Source organism: Panicum hallii, chromosome 4 (assembly GCF_002211085.1).
Source record: "Panicum hallii strain FIL2 chromosome 4, PHallii_v3.1, whole genome shotgun sequence".
Lineage (NCBI taxonomy): Eukaryota > Viridiplantae > Streptophyta > Magnoliopsida > Poales > Poaceae > Panicum > Panicum hallii.
This window is the reverse complement of record NC_038045.1, coordinates 45,222,129-45,246,171: the sequence shown is the minus strand read 5'-3', so window position 1 is coordinate 45,246,171 and position 24,043 is coordinate 45,222,129. Positions and strand designations below refer to the sequence as shown.

Sequence of the window (24,043 nt, the reverse complement as noted above, 5' to 3'; positions counted from 1 at the left end):
CTCTCTCACTTTCCATGCCTAACCTAGCAGAAGACACTCTATAAGAATATGCTAATACCTTGGATATGATAACTTTAGCACTAAGTGAGAGGAAAGCGATGAAGTTGCATCTATTTGTACTTCTATTCTATTTTGTTCACACACGTGCTTTGCATAGTTTGGAATACGTACATGGAGCTTGGAGCATGAATATTATTCACATCAAAGTGAATGTCTTTGTTGTTGAATGCTCTTTACAGATATTTTATATGATGAAAATTGATACTCATATTAGTAATTTTTTCGATCATAGCAACGAATAAGTACAAACCTATTCCTAAAAAGCAATTATATGATTGTACTTGATTGAATTTTCACACGGCTCATCAAGTTTGGATTTGAATGTATGTACACTTGGCAACAAACTACCCGTAGCAACGCACGGACATGCATTAAACTAGTATCCATATATATATTGATGCACAAAGCTGACTCCCTCATCCTTATGGAAGCGAATGTAAACAAATGCTAACCATCTGCAAGATGCCTTGCTCTTTATGAGTCTTCACACCAAGTGATCAATTAGGAGAAATATTTAGCAATAGTCAGAAAACCGATTTCCGAACCAGTCAAAATTATCTATGGTTGGTTGCAAGGGAAACGTGGCAATTGCTGCAAAAAATATGCTAGCCTTTTTCATATTCATGGCAGGATTAGCGCGACCCGGACCTTTCCCCGGTTTCCTCTCCTTTCTTCTTCTTGTAGTCTCCTCTCCTTTCTTCTTCTTAATACAAAAGGACAATCAGATGAGGAAAAGTACACTCATTAGTTTCCTTTTGATCAATATAGGTTCGTGCCCGTACGCTTGCTACAGGCAATACAACTTATAGATTAATAGCATTTTAATTCAGTAGACAATGTAAATTGCATTTTAGGAAGCATAGCTAATGGCCTGTCCGTTGCTACGGGTATATAAAATCTTCAATGCAATAGAGGAGCAAGCAATGTCATACGAGATTTGCATTTTTTTTCCAGTGAAATCCATGTTATGCAACAAATCCCATTAGATCATTTGGTAAGTCCAAGTTTCCTGATGAGACAAATATACAAAATCTCTAACACTGATATTTTAATGTTTCATTATGCAAGTCAAATTTAGACAGCAACCTTCATAACTCTGAACCCACATCTTCCTTCAAAAACCAATTCTCTATTCTAAACTGTTCTTTATTAGTCCATCACAGGTGAAACTACTGCTCAAGGCCTCAAACTAAGGTCCGATTTGAGTAATTCTTCCTCATTCCATCTTTCTCATACTCTCTGGTCATGAAGAGCGTTTCACACATCAATTTGAGCAAATCCCAGCTGCACTTGTTACATGACATAGTTGCAACTGCGGCCCTGGCATCAACACACATCAAATTTGCTTAAATTTGCAACCGCGAGATGCACCTGCATAGATATTCGGATGCAAAACTTAGGGGCAACCCAAAAATAGCATAGAGACCTTGAAAAAAATCAAATATTGTTACAGCTTCAGCAAGCCAAAGATTATATTCCCCTATATTAAGCCAAATGACCGAAGCAAAACTGGAGTATTTCAAGCAGTATAACAACAAAATAAAGTTTTTACTAAATTTTGAAATAATAATAGTAAATAACCAAAATGCAAGAAAATCTACTGGATGAAACTGATCACTTGATGTCCGGATCAATTAGATTGCGAAATCTAGGAAATAATCTGCTGACTCATGGGAAACCATACCAGAACGTAGATGGCAGAGATGCAGGAGCCACATGATGGATGGCGATGTGCCACCTTCTTTGCATTACAGTGTAGAGTAGTATTGAAATAGAATTACGGTATGCTAAAAAAAGGAATCTTGAGCTACAGGAAACCATGAAGACACAATTTTGGAAAGAAATACAAATATAAAAATTTACCCTGGATGAACCTGTCCACCATGGCCAGAAAGTCGGTCTCCTTTCCCATCTGCCGCATGGCTTACTCTTTCATGAAATTGAGAGATTCCTCTCACATGAACCGGCAAAAATCACAGACCAAAATCCCTTCTCTCATCCTCTATGATCGCAAAAATTGGATCGATTCACCCAATAGAGATAGGAAGAAGTGGAACCTGCCCTTGCATGATAAGGTTGAGATGGGCACCTGGCTCATCCTGGCCCACGATCTCCACCTCCAAGTTTCTGTCAACGTCCATGTCGAAGGTGGGTTCCTCATCGCATCCTCTCTTGATGTCTGTTGAGCTTCCAATTATCTTTGGGTGGTTCTTTTCCAAAATCTGCGAGCAACCTCTATATTTTGATAGAATGCAATCTCTGAAATATATAGGTTATTTTAGATACTGAGAACTAAAAAAAATGAAGCAATGATCATCCGTGACCATAGCACTACCCCATCAGTCCTGACCTTGAGCACTTGACTTCAAATTTGCGAAACTGATCTCTCTATGTTTTACAACTCCAGGCCTTGCCAGATCATGATTATAGTCTTAAACCCTAACTGGCAATATAAATCACTAATGAATTAAATTTGCACATACCATCTCAAAAAATGGAAATAATACCTAATTTAAATTAGTTTACACAAATAAGAAGGATTCTTTCAATTATCAGGGCAGCCCAGCACCAACACATATACTAAATCTTTTTTGGATGTATACGCAGCTACACAGAAATTCATCCGAGCCACAAAAGCACAACTTGGTGCATAATTAGGAATTACAAAGAACTAAACATCACAAATATAAATTAAATAGTAGAGATAGAGCGAGATAGAGAAAAACAAGCTCTAACAGAGAAAATTGCACGCATGCATCCATATTAGAAAAAAGCTAACAAAATGTCACTACCTAGATGATATCTCATTTTATTTTGCTTCCATAACTCTCTCACCAAAAATTTATTTACAAATTCATTTGCACCATTATGTTTCTTACGATATGATCTACAAAACAAGACCCATAACCTATATATTTCAGAGATGTTTCATATGTGATGACAACTTATACTGTATATGTAATAGCTACTTATAGTGTGTAACAACATATAAAATGTTTTGGTAGGGCTCCTCCGGAGGGGCCGGAGCTGGTAGAAACCCTGCCAAACAGGGTCTAACTTATGTTGCACGGTGTAATGTCATGTATCTCTAGTAGCGCATTTAACTTATGTAGAAAATTTATATCAACATATCAAGATTAATTTATATAGAGAATCAGTGGCAACTTTCATATTGTAATACTTATGTAGTGATAATATCGCAACTTATGTAGATAATTCATATAGGTAATAATATAGGTTGACATTATTTTTTAGAAATTTATGTGTTTTGTCGATAGGTTTACATGAGTTTATACACACATACAGAAATAGTTATTACACATTCAATATAAGTTGCTAGTATATAAAAAACTACTACCTCCGCCCTTAAGTATATGAGACCATTGAGTTTTTTTATTCGCTTAGCTTTTCATATTTTCTATAAATATTTATACAAATAGACAAATCTACAAATGAAATCTAAAGTACATTCATAAATCTAGTTGTACTTATTTTATTTTATAAGTTAAAATTGTTGGTCAAACTTTAAGGGAAAAATCAATGGTGTTATATATTTAAGAACGGAGGAAGCATATTTTAAAATATATGCACTATGTATATAATTTTATAGATCTCATCATATGGAATCTGACGGTGCGAAAATGGAGTCTAAAATGGAAAACTTAGAAGGAAGTAATCAACACCTGTATCCCTATATACACTTAAGCTCGGAATTTTAGAACAATCCTAGAGGCACTGGTACTGCTCATAAATCACATGCTCAACTATTTACAAGACCCACTCGGTCCCACTGATTGGTGGATCTCACATTGGGTGGGCTCATATATACAGTACAATAGCTAACAAATTCTTTACAGGTGGGTCCAATGGGATCGCCTACACCGTTTATATTATCTTTTTTACTGGAAAAATAATGATTGCTTGGAGTAAAAGATCAGTTTAATATATTTTGATACACTAGCAGGAGTTACAGAGGAACCATTAACAAGTTGGTCTCACATACCGTTTATTATTTATTTTTTATAGAAATTAACAGTGGTTTAGAATAAAAAATCCATGTAACTATTTACAACAAACGATGCACGGTAAGCTAAGAAAGGAAAGCAAATAAAAAAATCGTGAGCCACGGCAGCCCATTTCCCATCCCACGCGTCACCAGCCCGACCAACCGGGCTACTGGGCTAGCTTTCTCATGCTACAGGCTTATACCCTAATTAAGGTATAATTGGAGTATTATTTAACCAAATATCTATCAAAGGATGACACTTTAAAAATGTAATTCGAAAATAAATTGTATTGAACGTAATTAGAAAACAATTTTTGAGTGGATTAGAAAACAATTTGGTATTGATGACAGGCTATGACTTTGTCAACGCAACTTTTTGTATTATTTTTTATCTTTTCAAGACTTACCATCACACTCTCAAACTAGTCTTTTATCCAACTTATATGCATATAATCTTGTTAAAAAATAAAATAAATATTGTATGTTAACAAGCATCTTTGTATAAAAGAAAATAAAATAAATATTGTATTCACCTTTGTATTAAATATTAGAAAATTCCATATACCAACTATCAATATAGAAAAGTCCTGTTTACATCTTGAATTATCATAAAAATCTAATTTTTAACCTATACCTATAAAACAGACAACGAGGATCATCCGACTATTGAAACCGATCAAATTTGGACCCTTAAGTAGTATTAGAGGTGGTTTTTTATTTTATAAAAATTAACAATATTCAAATTTAAATAAAAAATGATAATTAATTTATTTTAATTAGAAAAACATAAAACATGTGCCAATATTTTTCTAAAATGTAACCTATAGTTGGTACTCTACGTGTCAATTATCCGGATCTAAGTTTTTCTTATCTTTAGAATTTGTTTGCTTATAGTTATTCCTATTATTTTTAAATAAATAAGATTCAATTAGAGCACCAAAAGATATGTTACATTTTTAGAAATAATATTGGTATCAGTTTCATATTTTTCTATTTTAAAATAAATTAGTTTTAATTTTTTTAGATCTAACTAGTATTTTTTATTTTTTTAAAAAAAAGAGAATATAGAACCACCTAAAGGGCCAAAGTACCCGGTTTCGACAGTGGATGGCTGTATTGTCGGGTTTTATAGTTGAAGGTTAAAAATCAGATTTCTATGATAATTTGGATAATTTGAAGGTGGAAACTGAATTTTTCCGTCAATATATTTTGAGATCTAGCTAGAGGTCTATCCGCATGTGATTCACATGCCGATTTCAGCAAGAACTATAGCTCGTTGAAGCAGCCGTCGTGACCTTACATTATCGATCCATGGTGAAATCCTGCCAATTCGTTGGATACTGAAAGGCAAAATTGAGCTAAATTTTGAACTGAACATTTTTTTGTCGGAATAGCTTATTCCCTTACATTTTGGTGGTGTTTCATACGTGAATGGAAACAAAATCGAACAGAAGGAGACGGGGGCTGATACCGTAGGCTTTACACAGGCCGGTAACAAAAAAACAGGAAGAGCGAAGCAGCCCAACAAAAATACCTGTAGCGCACGTTGGTACGACAGGTAGCCTTTTATGATTTTGATATGATGTGTGCGTGTATGAAAAGCTAATAAACTTAATCAAGGCGACCCTTCACTTGTGTAAGGATTAAAACCTTTTCGTATGTGAATTTTTTCTAACATTTCTACATTTGCTCTCCACTTATATGATTACAGTTGATGATTTCCGTTGTTGCATTTACATTTCCTATAGTCGTTTCCCGTTATATTGTTTGTAAGTTGCTCAACCTAGCTAGAAACCAGAACAACTATTGTTTACTATCTAGGACAGCACAATCGAGGAAATTTGTAGGATGTCTGGTTATTTGTTTGCTTTGATGAATGGAATGAGGTGATCCATACTCACAAACCACCTAGTTATCCACTAACGAGAACTGACCACATCTCTCAAAAATTCATATGATAAATTAATCCCATGATGGAGCATGGTCATGCACATCGACAGGCACAACTGCACAAGTGTGTGCTACCACAAGTCAACTCACACCAGAAGCAACTGATGAACTGATTGTATTCTCAAAAATTCATGTCTGGGAGACTGGGACTACACGAAGTCCAGTGTATGATGCCCCCTGTTACGCCACAGGCGCGCACGTGCAGAGAAAACCCGTCGACAGCTGCGGATGCTTCCACAGCCCCATGCTTCCGCACTCCCGCGCCGCCCTCGTCCGAGCGATCGCTGCGTGTGCCGGCTGCCGGGAAGCGCAGGCCCTCCACTCCCTGGCCTGGAAGCTGGGCCTCGCCTCCGACGTGGTCCTGGCCACCGCCTTGCTGACCCGTTACGCGAAGCGGGGTCTCCTGTCCGCCGCCCAGAGGCTGTTCGTCGAAATGCCGCGCAGGGACGTGGTCGCCTGCAACGCCATGCTCGCCGCGCTCGGCGCCGCCGGGAGGGCCGCCGACGCCCGGGCGCTGTTCGACCGAATGGCGGACAGGACCCCCGCCTCGTGGAACGCCATGGTCACGTGCTACTGCAGGGCCGGCGACCTCGGCTCGGCTCGGCGGGTCTTCGACGCGAGCCTCCGCGCGGGGAGCAGCAGCGTCGTGTCGTGGAACGCGATGATCGACGGGTACTGCAAGGCCGGGCGGATGGACGCCGCGCGGGACCTGTTCGACCGTATGGGCTCCACGTTGCCGGACGTCGTGACGTGGAACACGATGATGGCCGGGTATTTGCACGGAGGGGAACCCGCCGCCGCCATCGCCATGTTCCACCGTCTGATGCACATTCATCAGCAACAGCAGCAGGAGGAGGAGGAACACAGGCCGAGGCCCACCACGGTGACCATGGCCACCGTGGTGAGCGCGTGCACCCAGGTGGGGGATTTCGCCCTGGGCCGGCAGATCCATCTCCAGACCCGGCAGCAGGGGACACGGGTCGATGCCGTGCTGAGCAACGCCCTCATGGACATGTACTTCAAGTGCGGGAGCGTGGACCGCGCGCTCGACGTCTTCCGCACCATGCCTTGCCACCCGAACCTTTTCTGCTGGAACACGGTGATCGCGGGGCTCGGCATGAACGGCCGCGGCGAGGACGCCGTCGCCGCGTTCCGTGACATGGTCGACGGGGCGCGGAACCGACGGCAGCACGAGGTCAAGCCGGACGCGGTGACGTTCGTGGCGCTCCTGTCGGCGTGCAGCCACTCGGGGTTGGTGGCCGCGGGCCGGAAGCTCTTCGCCGACATGCTGCCGGTGCACGGCGTGCCGCCCCAGACGGAGCACTACGGGTGCGTGGTGGACCTGCTGTGCCGCGCGGGCTGCGTCGACGAGGCCGCGCGGCTCGTGCGGGCGATGCCCGGCCGCCCCAACGCCAAGGTGCTCGGAAGCCTCCTGCTGCTCGACGCCCGCGACCCGGAGCGGCAGGAGGGCGGCGTCAGGCTGAGCGAGTGGGCGGCGCGGCGGATCTCGGAGATGGACCTCGGGGACGGCGCCGCGTACGGCCTGTCCAACGTGTACGCGTCCCTGCAGCGGTGGGACCGCGTCGAGGAGCACAGGAGGGGGGTGCGCGCGGCCGTGAGGCACGGCAAGGGCACTCGCCGCAAGCAGCCCGGCCGTGCTTGCTATGACCTGGCCAGCTCCTGCACGAATTGAACAACGCGATGGCGCGGCAGCAGGGAATGAGAGGTACTCCGTTCTCCGTAGTTCAGGTCGTTCAAGGAATCAAGTTGTATAGGATTCACGATGAGAGGTACCCTCAAAGTCAAAGCTGACTTTTTTGAAAAAACAAGTCAAAGCTGACTTGGATGCCAGAAACCTGATCATCGTCTCAATAGATGCCATTGTTTGATGATAAATAGAAAAGAATTTTGAGAATTCGCGTTGTACTACACTTTGAGCTAACCTAGAGGCCGCGATTATGCAAAAATGGATATAAATGAAGTAATCCCGAAACTCTTGGAATCGTGAAGAATTTCTTCCATTTTATTCAATATCGTGAATATAGTGGAAAAGGGCCCCCTATAGAACATTCCATTGAATGGAATTGTTCATTAGGTTTGACTTGCTGTTAAAAACAATTGAAAAAAGTCTCTGTATGTTATTGTAAGGAACGGCGGATGCAGCCTGCAAGTTTGTGTGTGTGTGTGTGTGTGGGGGGGGGGGGGGTGTGGGAGGGTTCATCTCTCTTCCTCCTCCATCTCCCTTTGACCCTTTCTTCTTCATTTCATTTTCTTCTCCCTTCTTCCTCCCCTTATTTTCCGTTGACACCCTATCAACAAAATAATTTCCATTGACGCTATGGCTGTAGGGGGCTGGAGCCCCCCTGCCCCCCCTAGATCCGCCCTGTTCTCACTCGAGGCTAGGATGCACATCGTTTGTGTGCTGTGGCGGCACACAGGTGACAGATCCTCCAGCCAGCCGGCCTGCCTCGGTTGCAGCAAGCATACGGCATAGCTAAATGAGCATGCAAATGTTGACCAAATCAGTGGTGAAAACGGCCAAATATGATGGTTGGATGGTGCTTGTCCCTTGCCAGTATCTCCAGAAACCAAAATGTCGCCACTGGCTGGCCGGATCACACGGGTAAGCCGGGAAAGAGCTGGATCCCCTGTCCTGCAATGCAAAGCCGCGTGTTTCCTCTTGCACTTGTGCCACGACCAGATAGAATAGCAGGCAGGCAGCCGGCGTGCCTTGCCTATTGCACGCATGGTACTCCCATTCCCCTATAGGATAATACTAGTTGGAGAAGAGAACACGCACTTGGAGCAGCAGAAGCTAACTTATCTTGACTCAGTTGACTGGCATTCCCGTATACATGAAACGTCCAAAGGCTCGTAGGGCAGGCATAGGCAGGACGCAGGTGATGTAGATAGTAGCGTTGGAGCACGTTGGCTCTGCCTCACTTCGTCGCGTTTGGCTGGCTGTGACGTGGACCGTGATGGGTCGTTGGAGGACGGCCGGGGAGAGAAGGAAGCAGAGCAACCGTAGCAGCAGTACCAGGGTACCACGGCGTCAGGTTCCATCCAGCAGCCCGTGACGCTACGTTGTCGCTACCCAACGAGTGTGAACTGTGAGGTGTGAAGGCCCTCGTACGCTCCCCTCCCACTCTCCCGTAGTCCCGTTGTCCTGTCTCCTTTCCCCTGCAAAAACCAGGCGGCCGGACGTGTCGAGCCGCGTGGCTAACCCACATGCTTAGCAAGCATCGGCGGCTACTAGCAGCCTGCCTAAGCTTGGCCCCCCGACATCCCAACGGCAGGGCACAGCCAGCGGAGCACGCACGCGCCTCGCGATTTCGCCGGGGGGGATATGCTCTGCTCTGGCGCGGTCGCAACCCGCAGCCGCAGCTGGACGCGGTCGCAGCGGGCGATGTGCAAGCCCAGGCCCGGCTCCGACGCGGCGGCGCCGCGGCCCGCGGCGGCCCCCTCGTCCCGCCGCTCTGCCTCCTCCTCGTCCTCCGCCAAGCGCCGCCTCGCCGCGGCCGGGGACTCCTCCGCCACCGCCTTCACGTCCTCCAACTCGGGGGCGGGGCCCTCCGGCGCGGGCACGGCCAGCGGGCAGCGGCGCGGCGCCACCTCGTCGTCCTCGACCTCGTCCGCGTCCTCCGGCCGCGCCTCCCTCGCCGCGGCGCGCGCCTCGCTCCCGGACCCGCCCGTGCTCTACCCGTTCCAGGAGCTCGCCGCCGCCACCAACAGCTTCCTCGCCAAGCGCGCCGGGGGCGACGCCTACTGGCGCTGCTCCCTCCGCCGCCGCGACGCGGCGCTCTTCCAGCTCCCGCGCCGCCCCGGCGCGGCCGTGGACGCCGCCGCGCTCGCCCGGGTCGGCAGATACCACCACACCAGCCTCGCGCGGCTGCTGGGCGCGTGCCCCGCGGGCGCGCACCTCTACCTCGCCTACGAGCTCCCGCCGGGCGCCGCCACGCTGGCGGCGTGCCTGCGCAGCCCGCGGAACCCCAGCTTCACCGCGCTCCGCACCTGGGTCTCCCGCGTCCAGGTCGCCGCCGACGTCGCCCAGGGGCTCGAGTACGTCCACCACCACGCGGGCGCCGTCCACGGCCGCGTCTCGCCCTCCGCCGTGGTCGTGTCCGACCCGGGCCTCCGCGCGCGGCTCACCCACTTCGGCGCGGCCGAATTCGCGGCCCCCGCCGACGCCCGGGAGGCCGGCGAGTCCCCCTACGCGGCGCCGGGGTCGAGCGAGCCGTCGCGGGAGGCGGACGTGTACGCCTTCGGGGTGCTGCTGCTGGAGCTGCTCTCCGGGGAGGAGCCGGCGAGGTACCGCTTCGACAGGGGCACCAAGGAGTTCCAGCGGGTGTCGGTCCTCGAGACGGCCGCGGCGGCGGCGGCGGGCGGGAGCGTGAGGAACTGGGTCGACAGGAGGCTAGGGGACTCGTTCCCCGTGGCGGCCGCGGAGAGGCTGGTGGAGGTGGCGCTCCGGTGCGCGTCGCCGGAGAACCGGCCGGACATGACGTGGGTCGCGGGGAAGGTGTCCAAGGTTTACCTCGAGTCCCGGGCGTGGGAGCAGAAGGTCCAAGTGCCCACCGAGTTCTCCGTATCGGTGGCGCCGCGGTGAACCGAGCGCGACCGCGCGCCGACATCGCCGTTGCCATTTTCAGCTGGATGCGGCTTAGTGGCTCGATCGTGGACTCGGGGTAGTGGGGTTGGGGAAAGTAGGCAAACCGAAATCCTTAGGAAATTTATTGAAATTCCTGTGAAATTTCAATTCTAAAAACTATATCCTGATTCTGCTGTAGACCATTAACCTCGGCGCCCACGATTGCTTGCTGAGATTTTCGGCAAGGTTCTTTCCACCTAGGTGATCAGATGAGAGTAGATCAGTAGATGGGGATAGATGATTTTTGTGTGCACGTGCACCAGTCCTACTCGTACAGAGGATTGATCGATTGTGGAGTAGTAATTGTAAAAGTAAAAGCATGTGCGGCTGCCAGCACATCACGCATCACGGTAGGTTTGTGCTTCCGCCCTTTGCGCACGATTGGCAAGGAATCTGAAACCAAGTGAGACTGGTCGGCTCCAGGCCCACCAATAGATAGTTACGGATTTTTTAAAAAAAAGATTAAAAAAATTAAATTTGAAAAAGTTCCAATTTGGAAAATTTCAAAAAATAGGTACCTCCCGTCCGATTAACGGGCGGGAGTCGTGGGGCCAGACACCTCCCGCCCATCCAACGGGAGATATCCCGCCCGCTGGGCGGGATGTGCCCTTTTTCTTATTTTTTGTTCGAATTTATCTTTTACAAACTATTCAAAATTCATATTTTTTTCAAATATAAGATTTATTCGCCATACTCTTTTGTATACATATAAAATTTTAGTTCAATTTTACGAAAAAGATTACGGTATCTAAAACTCGTATGAAGATGGTTAAGCGATAACATTTTGCAACGTAGAATCCAAATATTACGATAGTACGATACATCAAGCCATTAAAAATAAAATAGTATGATAAAAAAATAGTTTAAATATACAGAGTCCACTGAATCAGGAGTATCTACTCCGTCTGTCCCGGTCCTCGCGCTCTCTTTGTCCTCCCCCTAGTCTTAGGCCGTCGGCGTATGTGCCCCTCCGAGTACGTGAGTGCATCTGGAGCACGGTGAGGACGAGGCGGAGGAGGCGCCGACATGAACGGGTCATCCTGGTACTGTAGAGGTGGAGCGTCATACATCTGGGAGGGGCCAATGATATCTGGCCCGGCGCCGCCGCCCTCCAACTCCGATAAACTGACGGAGCCGCCGTCCTAGTCCGGCACACGGAACAGATCACCGTGTGCAGGAGCTCCCATTGACCACGCATGCTGAGTATAGCCCTGAGAATACCGAGCAGTTGGCGTCGAACCCGACGGGAGAGACGTTCCTGGAGCATAGGCGCCAAACGTCTGAGGCTCCATTCTTACAGGAGGAGGCCCCATTGCCGTCAAGTGCATGACTATAAAAACAAACGAAATTAGTCGTGTAAATCAAAGTTGATCGAAATGGCAATTATAAAAGACTTACAGCTCGAACTGGCGGCAGTACCGCTGGACGGTGCGTGCGGTGCTGCAGAGGTCGATGGGCCAGCTGTGTACCACGTGGACGGACGCATGAGATGAACTGGAGACCCCCACGTGGTCTCTGCTGCAACACGTCAGTGCACGTAACGCTCGCGTCAAGTTGTCATTAATCCGACGAAAGCTCTCTTTGTACTGTGCCTCCGGTATACATATTCCACGGTCAAACAACGTGATCTGAGATGCAGCTTCGACCTCCGCGCATGGATCAGATCGATCTGCATGAGTAATGGGAAGCAGAGTAATATTGTTATCAATTTTTTTAAAAAATTTATATGTATACAAAAGAGTATGGCGAATAAATCTTGTATTTGAAAAAAAAGTATGAATTTTGAATAGTTTGTAAAACATAAATTTGAATAAAAAATAAGAAAAAGGCCACATCCCGCCAGTTGGCGGGCGGGATGCCTTTGCCGCCGTGGGAGGGGCCTCTTCGCCTCCCGCTCGATGATCGGGCGGGAGATACCTATTTTTGAAAATTTTCCAAATCGACACCTTTTTCGAATTTAAATTTTTTAACCTTTTTTAAAAAAATTTGTGCGAAAGAGTCCGGTGCTTTCCACAAGGCTTTTTGCTCTTTTGGGCCCAGAGGCTTCAGCCCACATCTGCGTTTCCATTTGTTTCGGACCAGAACGGAAGCCCAGAACGAAGATTGAGCTTTCGAGCTGGGCTGATTGTGATGGCCCGTGATCGCGTCTTCTCCGAGTGCTTTCTAGTAGTAGCACGCGGCCCGTATAGGAACCCGCATTCTCCGACGTCGGCAGGACGTAAGCACGTACCGCAGCTGACAGGCAGCCTGACACCACCCAACGACGGATGGTGGAGAACCTTCGCGTCACTGCTTTCGGTTCGCGGGATCCGCGATGCGTCTGGGGATGCGTCACGCGGCGTCCGGTGTGCCGGATGCGTCAACGCCTCGTGGGAAAATCCTGGCGCCGTAAGAGTAGGGTCGTTAACTCGTTATGCACAGCACCGGCACGGGCGTGGTTCAGCGTAAGTGTGGCTAGCCGTATTGCACGTGTTATTTTATTTTAAAATTTTATTATCTTCAGCAGATATGTACCATAACACCGTGTCTAGTTGTATGTGATATAAATAAATATTCCCCAGCACTCCGGTCTAGATTTGAAGAAATCATCAAAGATTAGTTTTTTTAAGTTGGGGAAAATAGTTACAGTACAATCTGGGACGCTGGAAGTCTATCCGTAATTGAAAATTTTATCCTCACGCGCTTAAACACTTGCAACCTCTGTGACGAAGCACATCAATGGATTCACGTTCTACGTACACATCTCAGGTTAATATGGGAAAGAGATTTCTAAATCCATGTAAAAAAGTAGAGAGAGCGTTAGCCCTGAGTAAGTACGTGTCTACACTGTGTCAACCAGTGTGAGGTTAATCAATGGATGAGCGCGTGATTTTAGGGTATGCGTCTAGTTTCTTCTTTCATTTTTCCTTTTTGCAACGTAACTGTGATGAGAACTAAACACTGCTGCGGTGCAGTTAACCGGGACCCTTTCATGTCAAAAAAAAAATTAATCCCCTAATCTGATGGACAAATTTAAGAACCATCACTATATTTTACTCTCTTGATAATCCAAACACTGTAGTCCAGCATGCACACGCGACTTAGGTGATCGTTCCTTTTTTTTAAGAAAAAAAAAGATTTGGGTGATCAGTGAAGAAGATCCCTACTTAACGTCCTAATTGCGTCATCTCGTTATTCGTGTAATTGGCAGTTTGGCACTTTGTTAGAGTCGGCCAGTACGACAGTCCGAAAGCTCACGTGCGGTTGGTTTGCAGACGAAACGAAATACGGCCTAGTACAATGAACCTGCGTGGGAAAAAAAGACCATGGCCGATTGGCCGCTGTTTGCCGCACGCGCACGAGTGCAGGCTGGATGACGAAAAGGCTGACGCAGGGTCAGAGATCGGAACAATCTGGACACTTCAGAAAGAAAACGGCCGGCGATTGACGAAGGGAAGCCAATAAGCATCACGCCTGGAGCACCCACTCCGACACGTATAAATACGGCCACACCCCCGCCCGGATGGAGAGCCACAGGCATCACCAAGCAAGAAACGGAGCAAGCGAAAGCAAGCTGCAAGCAGAGCCCAGAGCAGAGAGCCAGCGAGCAGCCGCGGCGTTCCAGAGCCAAGCATCTCCGGCACGCCGGCGACCGAGGCCGACCAGGCAGGCAAGATGGTGCATCAAGAAGCTGCCAAGGAGGTCATCTCGCTGATGACGCCGTACAAGATGGGCCAGTTCCAGCTCTCCCACCGTGTGGTGCTCGCGCCGCTCACGCGCTGCCGCTCCTACGGCAACGTGCCGCAGCCGCACGCCGCCGTGTACTACTCGCAGCGCGCCACCAAGGGCGGCCTCCTCATCGCCGAGGCCACCGGAGTGTCCGCCACCGCGCAGGGGTACCCGGAGACCCCCGGCATCTGGACGCCGGAGCAGGTGGAGGCGTGGAAGCCCATCGTCGACGCCGTCCACCGCAAGGGCGGGATCTTCTTCTGCCAGATCTGGCACGTTGGCAGGGTCTCCACCAACGGTGAGTTTCCAACTACGAGCGCATCCTTGTTAGTACTGTGATTGCTTGTTGTGATGCTGATTGATTACTGATTTCTCTTTTTGGTCCAATTGGCAGAGCTCCAGCCTGACGGGCAATCTCCGATCTCGAGCACGGACAAGCAGGTCTCCCCTGACGCCGAGTCCGGCATGGTGTACTCGAAGCCGCGCCGGCTGCGGACGGAGGAGATCCCCGGGATCGTCGACGACTTCAGGCGCGCCGCGCGGAACGCCATCGAGGCGGGCTTCGACGGCGTGGAAATCCACGGCGCGCATGGCTACCTCCTGGAGCAGTTCATGAAGGACAGCTCCAACGACCGCACCGACGAGTACGGCGGAAGCCTCGAGAACCGATGCCGCTTCGCCGTTGAGGTCATCGACGCCATCGTCGGCGAGGTGGGTGCGCATCGCGTGGGCATCAGACTATCGCCGTTCGTCGACTTCATGGACTGCGTGGACTCCGACCCGGTGGCGCTCGGCAACTACATGATCCAGCAGCTCAACAAGCACGAGGGCTTCCTCTACTGCCACATGGTGGAGCCTCGGATGGCCATCGTCGATGGACGCAGGCAGATTCCACACCGGCTCTTGCCGTTCAGGAAGGCGTTCAATGGCACGTTCATCGCCGCCGGTGGGTACGACAGGGAGGAGGGCAACAAGGTAGTGGCGGAAGGCTATGCTGACCTTGTCGCGTATGGAAGGCTCTTCCTGGCCAACCCAGACCTGCCTAGGAGGTTTGAGCTGGGCGCGCCACTGAACAAGTACGACCGCTCCACCTTCTACATACAGGACCCCGTCGTTGGCTACACGGACTACCCTTTTCTTGAAGATGGTAGCAAAAACAAAGAGTCCGCTACTCAAGCTTGATCCTGCAGTTCATCGATTTGATTAGTGCTAATAATGCGCAGGATTCATGCATCACTAGTTCATTATTGGTCTCCCCGATTCTTCATTGGTTTTGTATGTGAATCAGTACAAAGAAGTAGCTTTTCAATACTGTTTAGCTTGTATCAGGAGAAACAAAAAAAAAGTGTACGTGTAATATGATAAAAGTTCTGCTAAACCTATTTTTTTACCCACTGTTCTCATACGCCCACGCAAGGATGTCATCTGCTGTATGTTCTGCACTTCTGGGTACTCTGGGTATTCCACTTTCTGCCGTGTGCAGAAATCGGATCAGCCACGTCAGATGACCATGACCGGAAGCTCGGTGGAGGGCCCGCAGTCTGGCCTCACATACCGAGATACGGTTGGTGTCCAGTCGTCCGAACACGGCCAAATACGACGAACCTGAATCAACATCACGGATTCATGGCCACTTCTGCCTCACGCCGCACGCGGCGGCATGGCAGTACGGTGAAGACCATGTGGATGACGGAACGGGTGACGGGCACGGGCACCAAATCAGAACGGGTGAGGAAGAAACGGGTGGAGGGAATCCGCAAATTGTCTCCATTTCGTGACTACGAGGAGCGCGTGGACTCTGACCCAGCAGCTCTTAGCATCTACTCACTTTGGTTTAAAATGCAGGTTATTTTAATTTTTTTAATTCATAACTTTTACTATGTATTTAGATAAATATTATATCTAAATGTATAGCAAATATTATAAAACTAGAAAAGCCAAAACGACCTGTATTTTGGAACGAATTGAATACTTTTGCAATATCTCAATAATCATGAAGATCTCTTGTATTGTCACGTAGTGAAGCCTTGGTCGGTAATTGTTGATGGACGCAGGCGGATTTCTTTAGGCTTTTGCCGTTCGGGAAGGCGTTTAACGACAGCACGTTTATTGCCGCCGCGGGAGGAAGGTGGAAGGCAACAAGCTGATAGTAGCGGGAAGGCTCTTTTTGTGACTGGGACGTGCCTAGGTGGTTTGAATTACGCGCACCACTAGACACACAATCATAACTGAACCACCTTCTATACCAAGAGAACACCAACAATGGTGAGTCAGCTATTCAAGCTCAAGGATGCAGTTCCTTAATTTGACCAGGACTAATCATTCGTGCATCAAGTTTTCATTTATCGATATTATTTGCACACCATTTTTCATTGGTTTTGTGGCAGTGGTAGTATCTACTTATTGTTGTTTCATACTTAATCCATCTATCATGAAATATAAGGTATTTTGGTTTGTTCTAAGTTAAAGTAGTTTAAGTTTGATCAAATTTATAGAGAAGAATATTAACATCTAACATATCAAATAAGTAAATTATAAAGATATATTTCACAACAGATCTAATTATGCTCATTTGCATTCAAAATATTGTTACTTTTTTCTATAAATTTGATCAACTTTAAAACAGTTTGACTTAGGATAAATCAAAATGCGTACTAAATGGATGTGCATCACGTGTGCGTGTGAAATGATGCTTTCATTAGACGAAGTCTTGTTCGAAACATCATATTTGATCCTGAAAGCTCCTTTTGCTTTTGTACCTCGATTTAGCTTTTGCTGATAACCTATATGAACAATGGTGTGACCTAATCCCCGTGCATTTGCACAGTGGGTATTTTTTTTATGATCCGCCACTGCACTTTTACGGCACGGACAGTACTCGTGTTATAACTGCCAGTTTTGCACGCACGGCGGCAGGCGGCAGGGTCGGCACAGATGATCCGCGAAGATGGTCTCCACGGGTGCCATTGCGTCGCGTACTAGTTGCGTCACTCCCTACGGCCACCGGCGCTCGAGTCAAGCTGTCCGCATCACATCGTGGCTGCTATTGTTTTTTTATTTTTTCTGAAACAGTGGCTGCTATTGTTGGCCAACTGTGGATGGCGCAAATCCAAAAACGTATATATACTCCCGTTGCCCCGAAGCAGAAGCACAGCAAAACCAGAGAGCTTTTGTTGCAAGAAACAGAGCAATGCAATCCAGCTAGCTAGTGTCTTTCCTGCAAGATGGGGCGCCAGAAAGCGATCCCGCTGATGGCCCCGTTCAAGATGGGACCGTTCGAGCTCTCCCACCGCGTGGTGCTCGCGCCGATGACGCGGTGCCGGGCCGACGGCTACGTGCCGCGCCCGCACACCGCCGTCTACTACTCGCAGCGGGCCACCAGGGGCGGCCTGCTCATCGCGGAGGGCACGGGCGTGTCCGCCACCGCGCAGGGCTTCCCGGGGTCCCCCGGCGTCTGGACGCCGGAGCAGGTCGCAGCGTGGAGGCCCGTCGTCGACGCCGTGCACCGCAAGGGTGCGCTCTTCTTCTGCCAGATCGCGCACGTCGGGAGGGTCTCCACCAACGGTGCGTGGCACGATCGCGATTGCAAGTTTACTACCATCGGCTAGCTCAGTTGATCGATCTCGTTGCTAATTCAGCAATTCTTTATGAACCAAATTTGCAGATTTTCAGCCAGACGGGCAATCTCCGATCTCGAGCACGGACAAGCAGGTCTCCCCTGACGCGGAGTCCGGCATGGTGTACTCCAAGCCGCGCCGGCTGCGATCCGACGAGATCTCCGGGGTCGTCGACGACTTCAGGCGTGCCGCGCGGAATGCAATCGAGGCCGGGTTCGACGGCGTGGAGATCCACGGCGCGCACGGGTTCCTCTTCGAGCAGTTCATGAAGGACGGCGCTAACGACCGCACCGACGAGTACGGCGGCAGCCTGGAGAACCGGTGCCGCTTCACGGTGGAGGTCGTCGACGCCGTCGTCGGCGAGGTGGGCGCGCACCGCGTGGGGATCAGGCTGTCGCCCTTCGCTGACTATATGGACTGTGTGGATTCCGACCCGGTGGCGCTTGGGCACTACATGATTCAGCAGCTCAACAGGCACGAGGGCTTCCTTTACTGTCACATGGTGGAGCCCCGGATGGCCATCGTCGACGGCCCCAGGCAGATCCCTCACAGGCTCTTGCCGTTCCGAAAGGCGTTCAATGGCACGTTCATAGCGGCCGGCGGGTATGATCGGGAGGAAGGCAACAAGGTTGTGGAGGAAGGCTATACAGATCTCATTGCATTCGGGAGGCTTTTCTTGGCTAACCCTGACCTCCCTAGGAGGTTCGAGCTGGATGCGCCATTGAACAAGTATGATCGCTCCACTTTCTATACGCAAGATCCTGTTATTGGCTACACGGATTACCCTTTTCTTGAAGATGACGTACAACAACAGCAAGTCAAGTACTCAGAAGCTTAACATGTAGTTGATCGATTTGATCAAAACTGATAACGTGCATTATTCATGCAACATGATTTCATCAATGATCTTTACCATTCTTCATCTATGTTGTTTCATCTGTACTGTTATGAGGTGAATCCAGAAATTATTAAAAAGTTCTATCATTTTCATGAAAATGATAGCAATAAAGACGGGTCAACTACCCAAGCGCGCGCTCATGCTCGTCATCAATTTGAGCAGGATTCTGAATAGCTACATAGATTCAATGATTCCTAACTTGTTGCAAAATAACATCTTATTCTTCATATTAATATATCAGTAGGGCCCTTGCCCCTCCTCTCTTTCCTAAAAAATTAAGCAGGATATTAAAATGCATGCAACATGAGTTGTTCATTATTTTTCTCCGTTCTTCTTGGATTTGTGGCAGATCCAGGTGGTATTTATGTGGTGTTGTTTCATCTGTATTAGTTCTTTTTGCGAGGTTGGGGAGAGCTGGCGAAATATACATACATATGTGCTAAAATGAAGAAAATTATACATTTTTTTTCATTTCACATCCTGGGTTTTGGTCATTCATTGAATATACTATCACACTTCAACTCTGCTTATAATTCGCGCGTAAGTCAATATTAATTTGGCCAAGTGAGAAAAGTTGGTGGGGGAAGAGCTACTTATGTTGAGTTTTTGACTTGAGTACAATTTGGATAAAATTGTGAAACTCTGTGGACAATTAAGTTTAGCGGGTGTCAGTGTTTTACCACCAAGCTTACCTAGACGTACCCTAAGGTGGTAGGTTTCTAGGCACCGTGTCGACGAGATCAGGAACTCGAAAGTGCAAGCAACATAAGGTTTAGACAATTTCGGACTGCGAATTGCGTAATACCCTACGTCTTGTACGGTGGTTTGTATTGCCTTAGATTGGTTCTTGATCGGAGGGGGTCCCTGCCCGCCCTTATATACTCTAGGGGGGACAGCGTCAGACCTGGGCACACAGGACTGTGCACGTGACATACTTTTTCTAGGATACGGGATGGGACATGGCTCATGCCCTACATCTATTGTAACTACTTGTAGTGTAGTACGACTATCCGTACAGTAGTGAAACTAGTCGGATACGGTAGGTAACTACCCGAGAAGTACTCGGGTAGGACTCCTGGGCTTGTACCTGACTAGAACTTCCATATAAACATATCCCCCAGACTATATAAGGGCGGACAGGGATCCCCTCCAAACAAAGGAGATCATCCAATCACCATCTAAGGTAATACAAACCACACAAGACGTAGGGTATTACGCTCTTAGCGGTCCGAACCTATCTAAACCTTGTGTTCCTTGCACCTTCGAGTTCCTGATCTCGGTGACATCGTACCTACAAATTCACCACCTCGGGGATATCCCTTCGTGGGCGTGGCGATAAAACACGGACAACTGGAGCGCCAGGTAGGGGTGTTCATCGAGCATCCACCTGAGAATTCGACGGCATCCTTCAACTTCACCAGCGGCTCGACGAGGGCACAACTTTCATCTTCAGCTCCTGGATCTGCATCGCCAACGGCTTGGATGGCTTCAACAGCCACATAGTCAACTCTAGAGAGCCGGAGGCCTCTACATCAACTTGAAGCAGTGACCTCGACGAGTTCATCGACAATCTTGACGAGCTGCTGCTTCCCGATCTGGCCCTGCAGATCGAAAAGATATCTTTTTTGACGCGACTTCCACTCGTGATGTACCAGAACTAGTCGGATCGAACTCAAACCAATCTGAGGGGACCACATAATCTAAGTCCTTCTCCGACTTGGAGGATGACAAAGATCTGTTGCTCAAGCTTAAGGATGTGGGAGCCACCACTTGCCGGGGGGCCGCCGTTTTCGACAACTACTCGGAGTCCAACGAAGAGTACTTGTCGTTTCAGTACTACACCTGTCAGACCCGGGGCCACGGGACTGTGTACATAACGTAGTTTAAAGAGGTTTAAGAGATTAAGTCTGTCTTATCTCTTATTCATCTTGTTTATCTCTTATTTATCCCGTTTAAATAGGAGATAAAGCTAACTGATACAGAAGGAATCTACTCGAGATATGTTCTGGTACGATTCCTTGGCTGGTGTTGGTTAGTATCCTTGTAACCCTGGCCTCCCGGATATATAAGGGGGACAGGGAACCTCTCAAAATAAGATCTCCAGATCATTCTACACCAAAGGCAATACAAATCACCATACAGGACGTAGGGTATTACGCATCTTGCGGCCCGAACCTGACTAAGTTTTGTGTTCCTTGCACCTTCGAGTTCCTGATCTCGGCGTCTCCTCACCTAAACTTACCACCTTGGGTATACCCCTCGGTGGGCAGCCGGTAAAACACCAACAGCTAGCGCGCCAGGTAGGGGAGCGCGTCGAAGATCCACCGGCGAGCTCGATGGCATCTTTCCGATTCACCAGGTCAGTTCCCTCCCAGGGCACGACATTTGTTTTTGGCTCGTGGGTCTGCATCGCAGATGGTGTGGGCGATTTCCGACGATTCCTCGTCGACATGAAGCCAAAGACTCCCGTGACGGATCTTCGCAGCGACCTCGACAAGTTTGTTGATGATCTCGACGACTTGTCGATCCATGCATCCGTTGCAAAAATCAAGATGGAGTCAGCTTCCAGCTCGACTTCATCCGGCGCTGCGGCAACTTCCCTTGGGTTGGAATCATTCCAATCTAAGGGTTCGCGTAGCCGATCCCGATTCGCTTCACGCAGTCCAGCCATTGATCTTCAGGAGGCCGGCGTCTCTGGCTCCCTCTCTGCGTTAGAGAAGTACCTGGACTCTCTGCTCCAGTCTGGAGGGCTTGAAGCCACCGCATGTCGGGGGGCTTCGCGTTGTTTTGGCGCTAGTGATCTGATGATCACCTCCATACCGGAGGGGCGCTTCGTACATTGGAGGGGCATGGAGCTCTCCGATCTACTCAAGGCTGAGGGTCGACTTGTGGCCCACCTCAAACCTTTGCCTTTCCAGAAGGGCAGGCCGCTGGCCACCGTGGTGGAGGAGTCGACTGATCTAGTCGACGCGAGCTCTGAGGAGCTTGTCTCCCGCTAGGTGCTAATGGCGGAAGAAGGCAAAGATGATGGCGGTTTTCCCATCATCGACTTTGATGCGGTCTCCGAAGATGAGGCCACAGCCAACGCTGGCGATGAGAACGACGCCGATCGCGAGGCGCGGAGGGCCAGGAACAGGGCCCGCACAATCCGGCGGAGGAGGGTCAACGAGCGCAGGCGATCTATGCATTGCGAGCTTGATCCTGAATTCGCCGCCGTAAGTGAACGGGGCTTCAGGACCCCGGTGGCCAACATTGCTAGGGTTACGGCCATAATCGAGTGCAGTAATGATCCGAATGTGGGTCAAGCACTTCTTTACGCACAGAGGGCCTGGATCCAGCTGGATCAGCAAAACCCGACATCTACTATTAGGGAGGAGCGCGTGGGTGAGAGTCGAAGCCAGGCTCACAGCCGAACGCTGGCGGTCGCCCTCGACATCAGCCTAGCCACAACAACGACAACGCTCGCGGGAGCCAGGCCCCTGGCGGGAGGCAGCAGCCACCTCTAGGGGGTAACCCGCTGTCAGACCCGGGGCCACGGGGCTGCGTACGTCAAGGAGTCCGTATTGGGCTAAGGGATAGGACATGTCCTGTACCTTGTTTATGTTGTATTCTACCCGCATGCGGAGTAGAACTAGTCGATATAGAAGGAAACAACTCGAGTTGTACTTGAGTACGATTCCTAAGCTAGTATCAGGCTAGGATTCATGTAACCCTGTCCTCCCGGATATATAAGGGCGGGCAGGGACCCCCTCAAAAAAAAGATCACCAGATCAACATCAAGGCAATACAAACCATCATACAGGACGTAGGGCATTACGCATATTGCGGCCTGAACCTGTCTAAATCTTGTGTTGTCTGCACCTTCGAGTTCCTGATCTCGGCACATCCCAACCAAAAACCTACCACCTTGGGTATACCCCTCGGTGGGCAGCCGGATAAAACCCGACAGCTGGCGCGCCAGGTAGGGGGCGCGTCGAAGATCCATCGGCGAACTCGTTGGCATCTTTCTAGTTCATCAGGTGGCGGATTGCTACCTTCATGCATGTGCATCGGTGGATCGATTTATCGAGTTCGAGATCGTATCCTTCAGCGAACGGCTACATCGACCTCGACTACTCGTATCCGCGCGCAGCAGCGACGGGTTCGACTACTTCAACTTCGCGAGGACGATCGGCAGCTCGCCGACGATTACTTCAACTACTCGTCTCGACTTGAAAACTAGTCGGAATCGACTCCGACTAGTCGAGCTTCATCAACAAACCGTCGCAGCTCCATTAACGAGCTCCTCGGCTTCGTCGATATTCATCCACGAATCAAGCTAAGTGATTTTTACCTTTTCTGACTTGTTCTCCACAGAATCGGCTACCCTTTCGGGTACGCCTCTCGATGGGCATGAAACCCTCGGAGGCTACGCCCTGATCGACTACTCCTGAGATGTTAGACCGACAGCCACAACTTTGGTGCACCGAGTACTGGAGGCTCTGTCACAGACTTAATGCACCGAGTGCTGGCGGCTTTGCCACGGCCTTAGGACACTGACTACGGAGGCTACGCCACAAGGTTGTGTTCTGAGTGCTGGAGGCTTCATGGGACTACACCCTATGGAAGTATAGATCTTTGCATGTTGCCACACACGCACTCGCCGACTACTTATGCGTGTATGTCTCTCGATGGGTACGAAACCCTGCAGAGCTACACATCGCCGACTACTTTATGCGCACCGCGCATCCTCTTTGTCGTATGACGACTTCTTTGTCTTCTCTTAACGGTTGCTAAAGTACTCGGGTAGCACATGCCTTAATCCGTGAAACCTCGACTCTTCTGTAAGCCTATGCTCCTACGCGTGCATGCGGCAAAGTTCCCTACGCTATGGTCTACAGCCATCAGGGATCAGGTGATTAAACGTAACAGGCTAACTGCCCGAGGAAATTACATGGCCTAGCAAGAGCAAGACGCTAAATTTTTACACCGAATAAATTTTGGTTCCTTCATATTATTACTGAGTACTACTCGCTATCTTCGCATTATGCTACATAATGTATGCATTATCTTTTTTCAGATCAAGCTTCGGCAACAACCCTCCAGGCAGCAGGGCGTGCCATCACAGTTCCGCTAGTTCCCAGGCTTGGGGGCTGGGTGATGCGCACTACTCGACA

General features: G+C 49.1%; 4 protein-coding genes across 4 annotated transcripts; all 4 read left to right on the top strand.

The window, feature by feature from the left end:
• Positions 1-6,091: 6,091 nt before the first annotated feature.
• Positions 6,092-8,216, top strand: LOC112888443 (pentatricopeptide repeat-containing protein At3g29230-like). Its single transcript, XM_025954658.1, has one exon. It carries the CDS (start codon positions 6,261-6,263, stop codon positions 7,707-7,709), a length of 1,449 nt encoding a protein of 482 aa, XP_025810443.1. The 5' UTR covers positions 6,092-6,260; the 3' UTR covers positions 7,710-8,216.
• A 387-nt stretch (positions 8,217-8,603) lies between these two features.
• Positions 8,604-11,072, top strand: LOC112888444 (chitin elicitor receptor kinase 1-like). The gene has a single exon (XM_025954659.1). The coding sequence runs from the start codon at positions 9,363-9,365 to the stop codon at positions 10,620-10,622; it is 1,260 nt and encodes a 419-aa protein (XP_025810444.1). The 5' UTR covers positions 8,604-9,362; the 3' UTR covers positions 10,623-11,072.
• Positions 11,073-14,181: 3,109 nt separating this feature from the next.
• On the top strand, positions 14,182-15,761 carry LOC112890991 (12-oxophytodienoate reductase 1-like). The gene is made up of 2 exons (XM_025957884.1): positions 14,182-14,670; positions 14,767-15,761. The coding sequence occupies exons 1-2, from the start codon at positions 14,319-14,321 to the stop codon at positions 15,552-15,554; spliced, it is 1,140 nt and encodes a 379-aa protein (XP_025813669.1). The 5' UTR covers positions 14,182-14,318; the 3' UTR covers positions 15,555-15,761.
• Positions 15,762-17,353: 1,592 nt separating this feature from the next.
• On the top strand, positions 17,354-18,973 carry LOC112889633 (12-oxophytodienoate reductase 1-like). Its single transcript, XM_025956362.1, has 2 exons — positions 17,354-17,936; positions 18,037-18,973. The coding sequence occupies exons 1-2, from the start codon at positions 17,597-17,599 to the stop codon at positions 18,825-18,827; spliced, it is 1,131 nt and encodes a 376-aa protein (XP_025812147.1). The 5' UTR covers positions 17,354-17,596; the 3' UTR covers positions 18,828-18,973.
• Positions 18,974-24,043: the final 5,070 nt, after the last annotated feature.

What these genes read in the sequence shown, in the direction of transcription:
- LOC112888443 (XM_025954658.1), top strand. Translation starts at nt 6,261, where the DNA reads ATGCTTCCGCACTCCCGCGCCGCCCTCGTCCGAGCGATCGCTGCGTGT.
- LOC112889633 (XM_025956362.1), top strand. Translation starts at nt 17,597, where the DNA reads ATGGGGCGCCAGAAAGCGATCCCGCTGATGGCCCCGTTCAAGATGGGA. An exon ending in CGGGAGGGTCTCCACCAACG is followed by an intron (nt 17,937 to 18,036) that starts GTGCGTGGCACG and finishes CCAAATTTGCAG; the next exon opens with ATTTTCAGCCAGACGGGCAA.
- LOC112888444 (XM_025954659.1), top strand. Translation starts at nt 9,363, where the DNA reads ATGCTCTGCTCTGGCGCGGTCGCAACCCGCAGCCGCAGCTGGACGCGG.
- LOC112890991 (XM_025957884.1), top strand. Translation starts at nt 14,319, where the DNA reads ATGGTGCATCAAGAAGCTGCCAAGGAGGTCATCTCGCTGATGACGCCG. An exon ending in TGGCAGGGTCTCCACCAACG is followed by an intron (nt 14,671 to 14,766) that starts GTGAGTTTCCAA and finishes TCCAATTGGCAG; the next exon opens with AGCTCCAGCCTGACGGGCAA.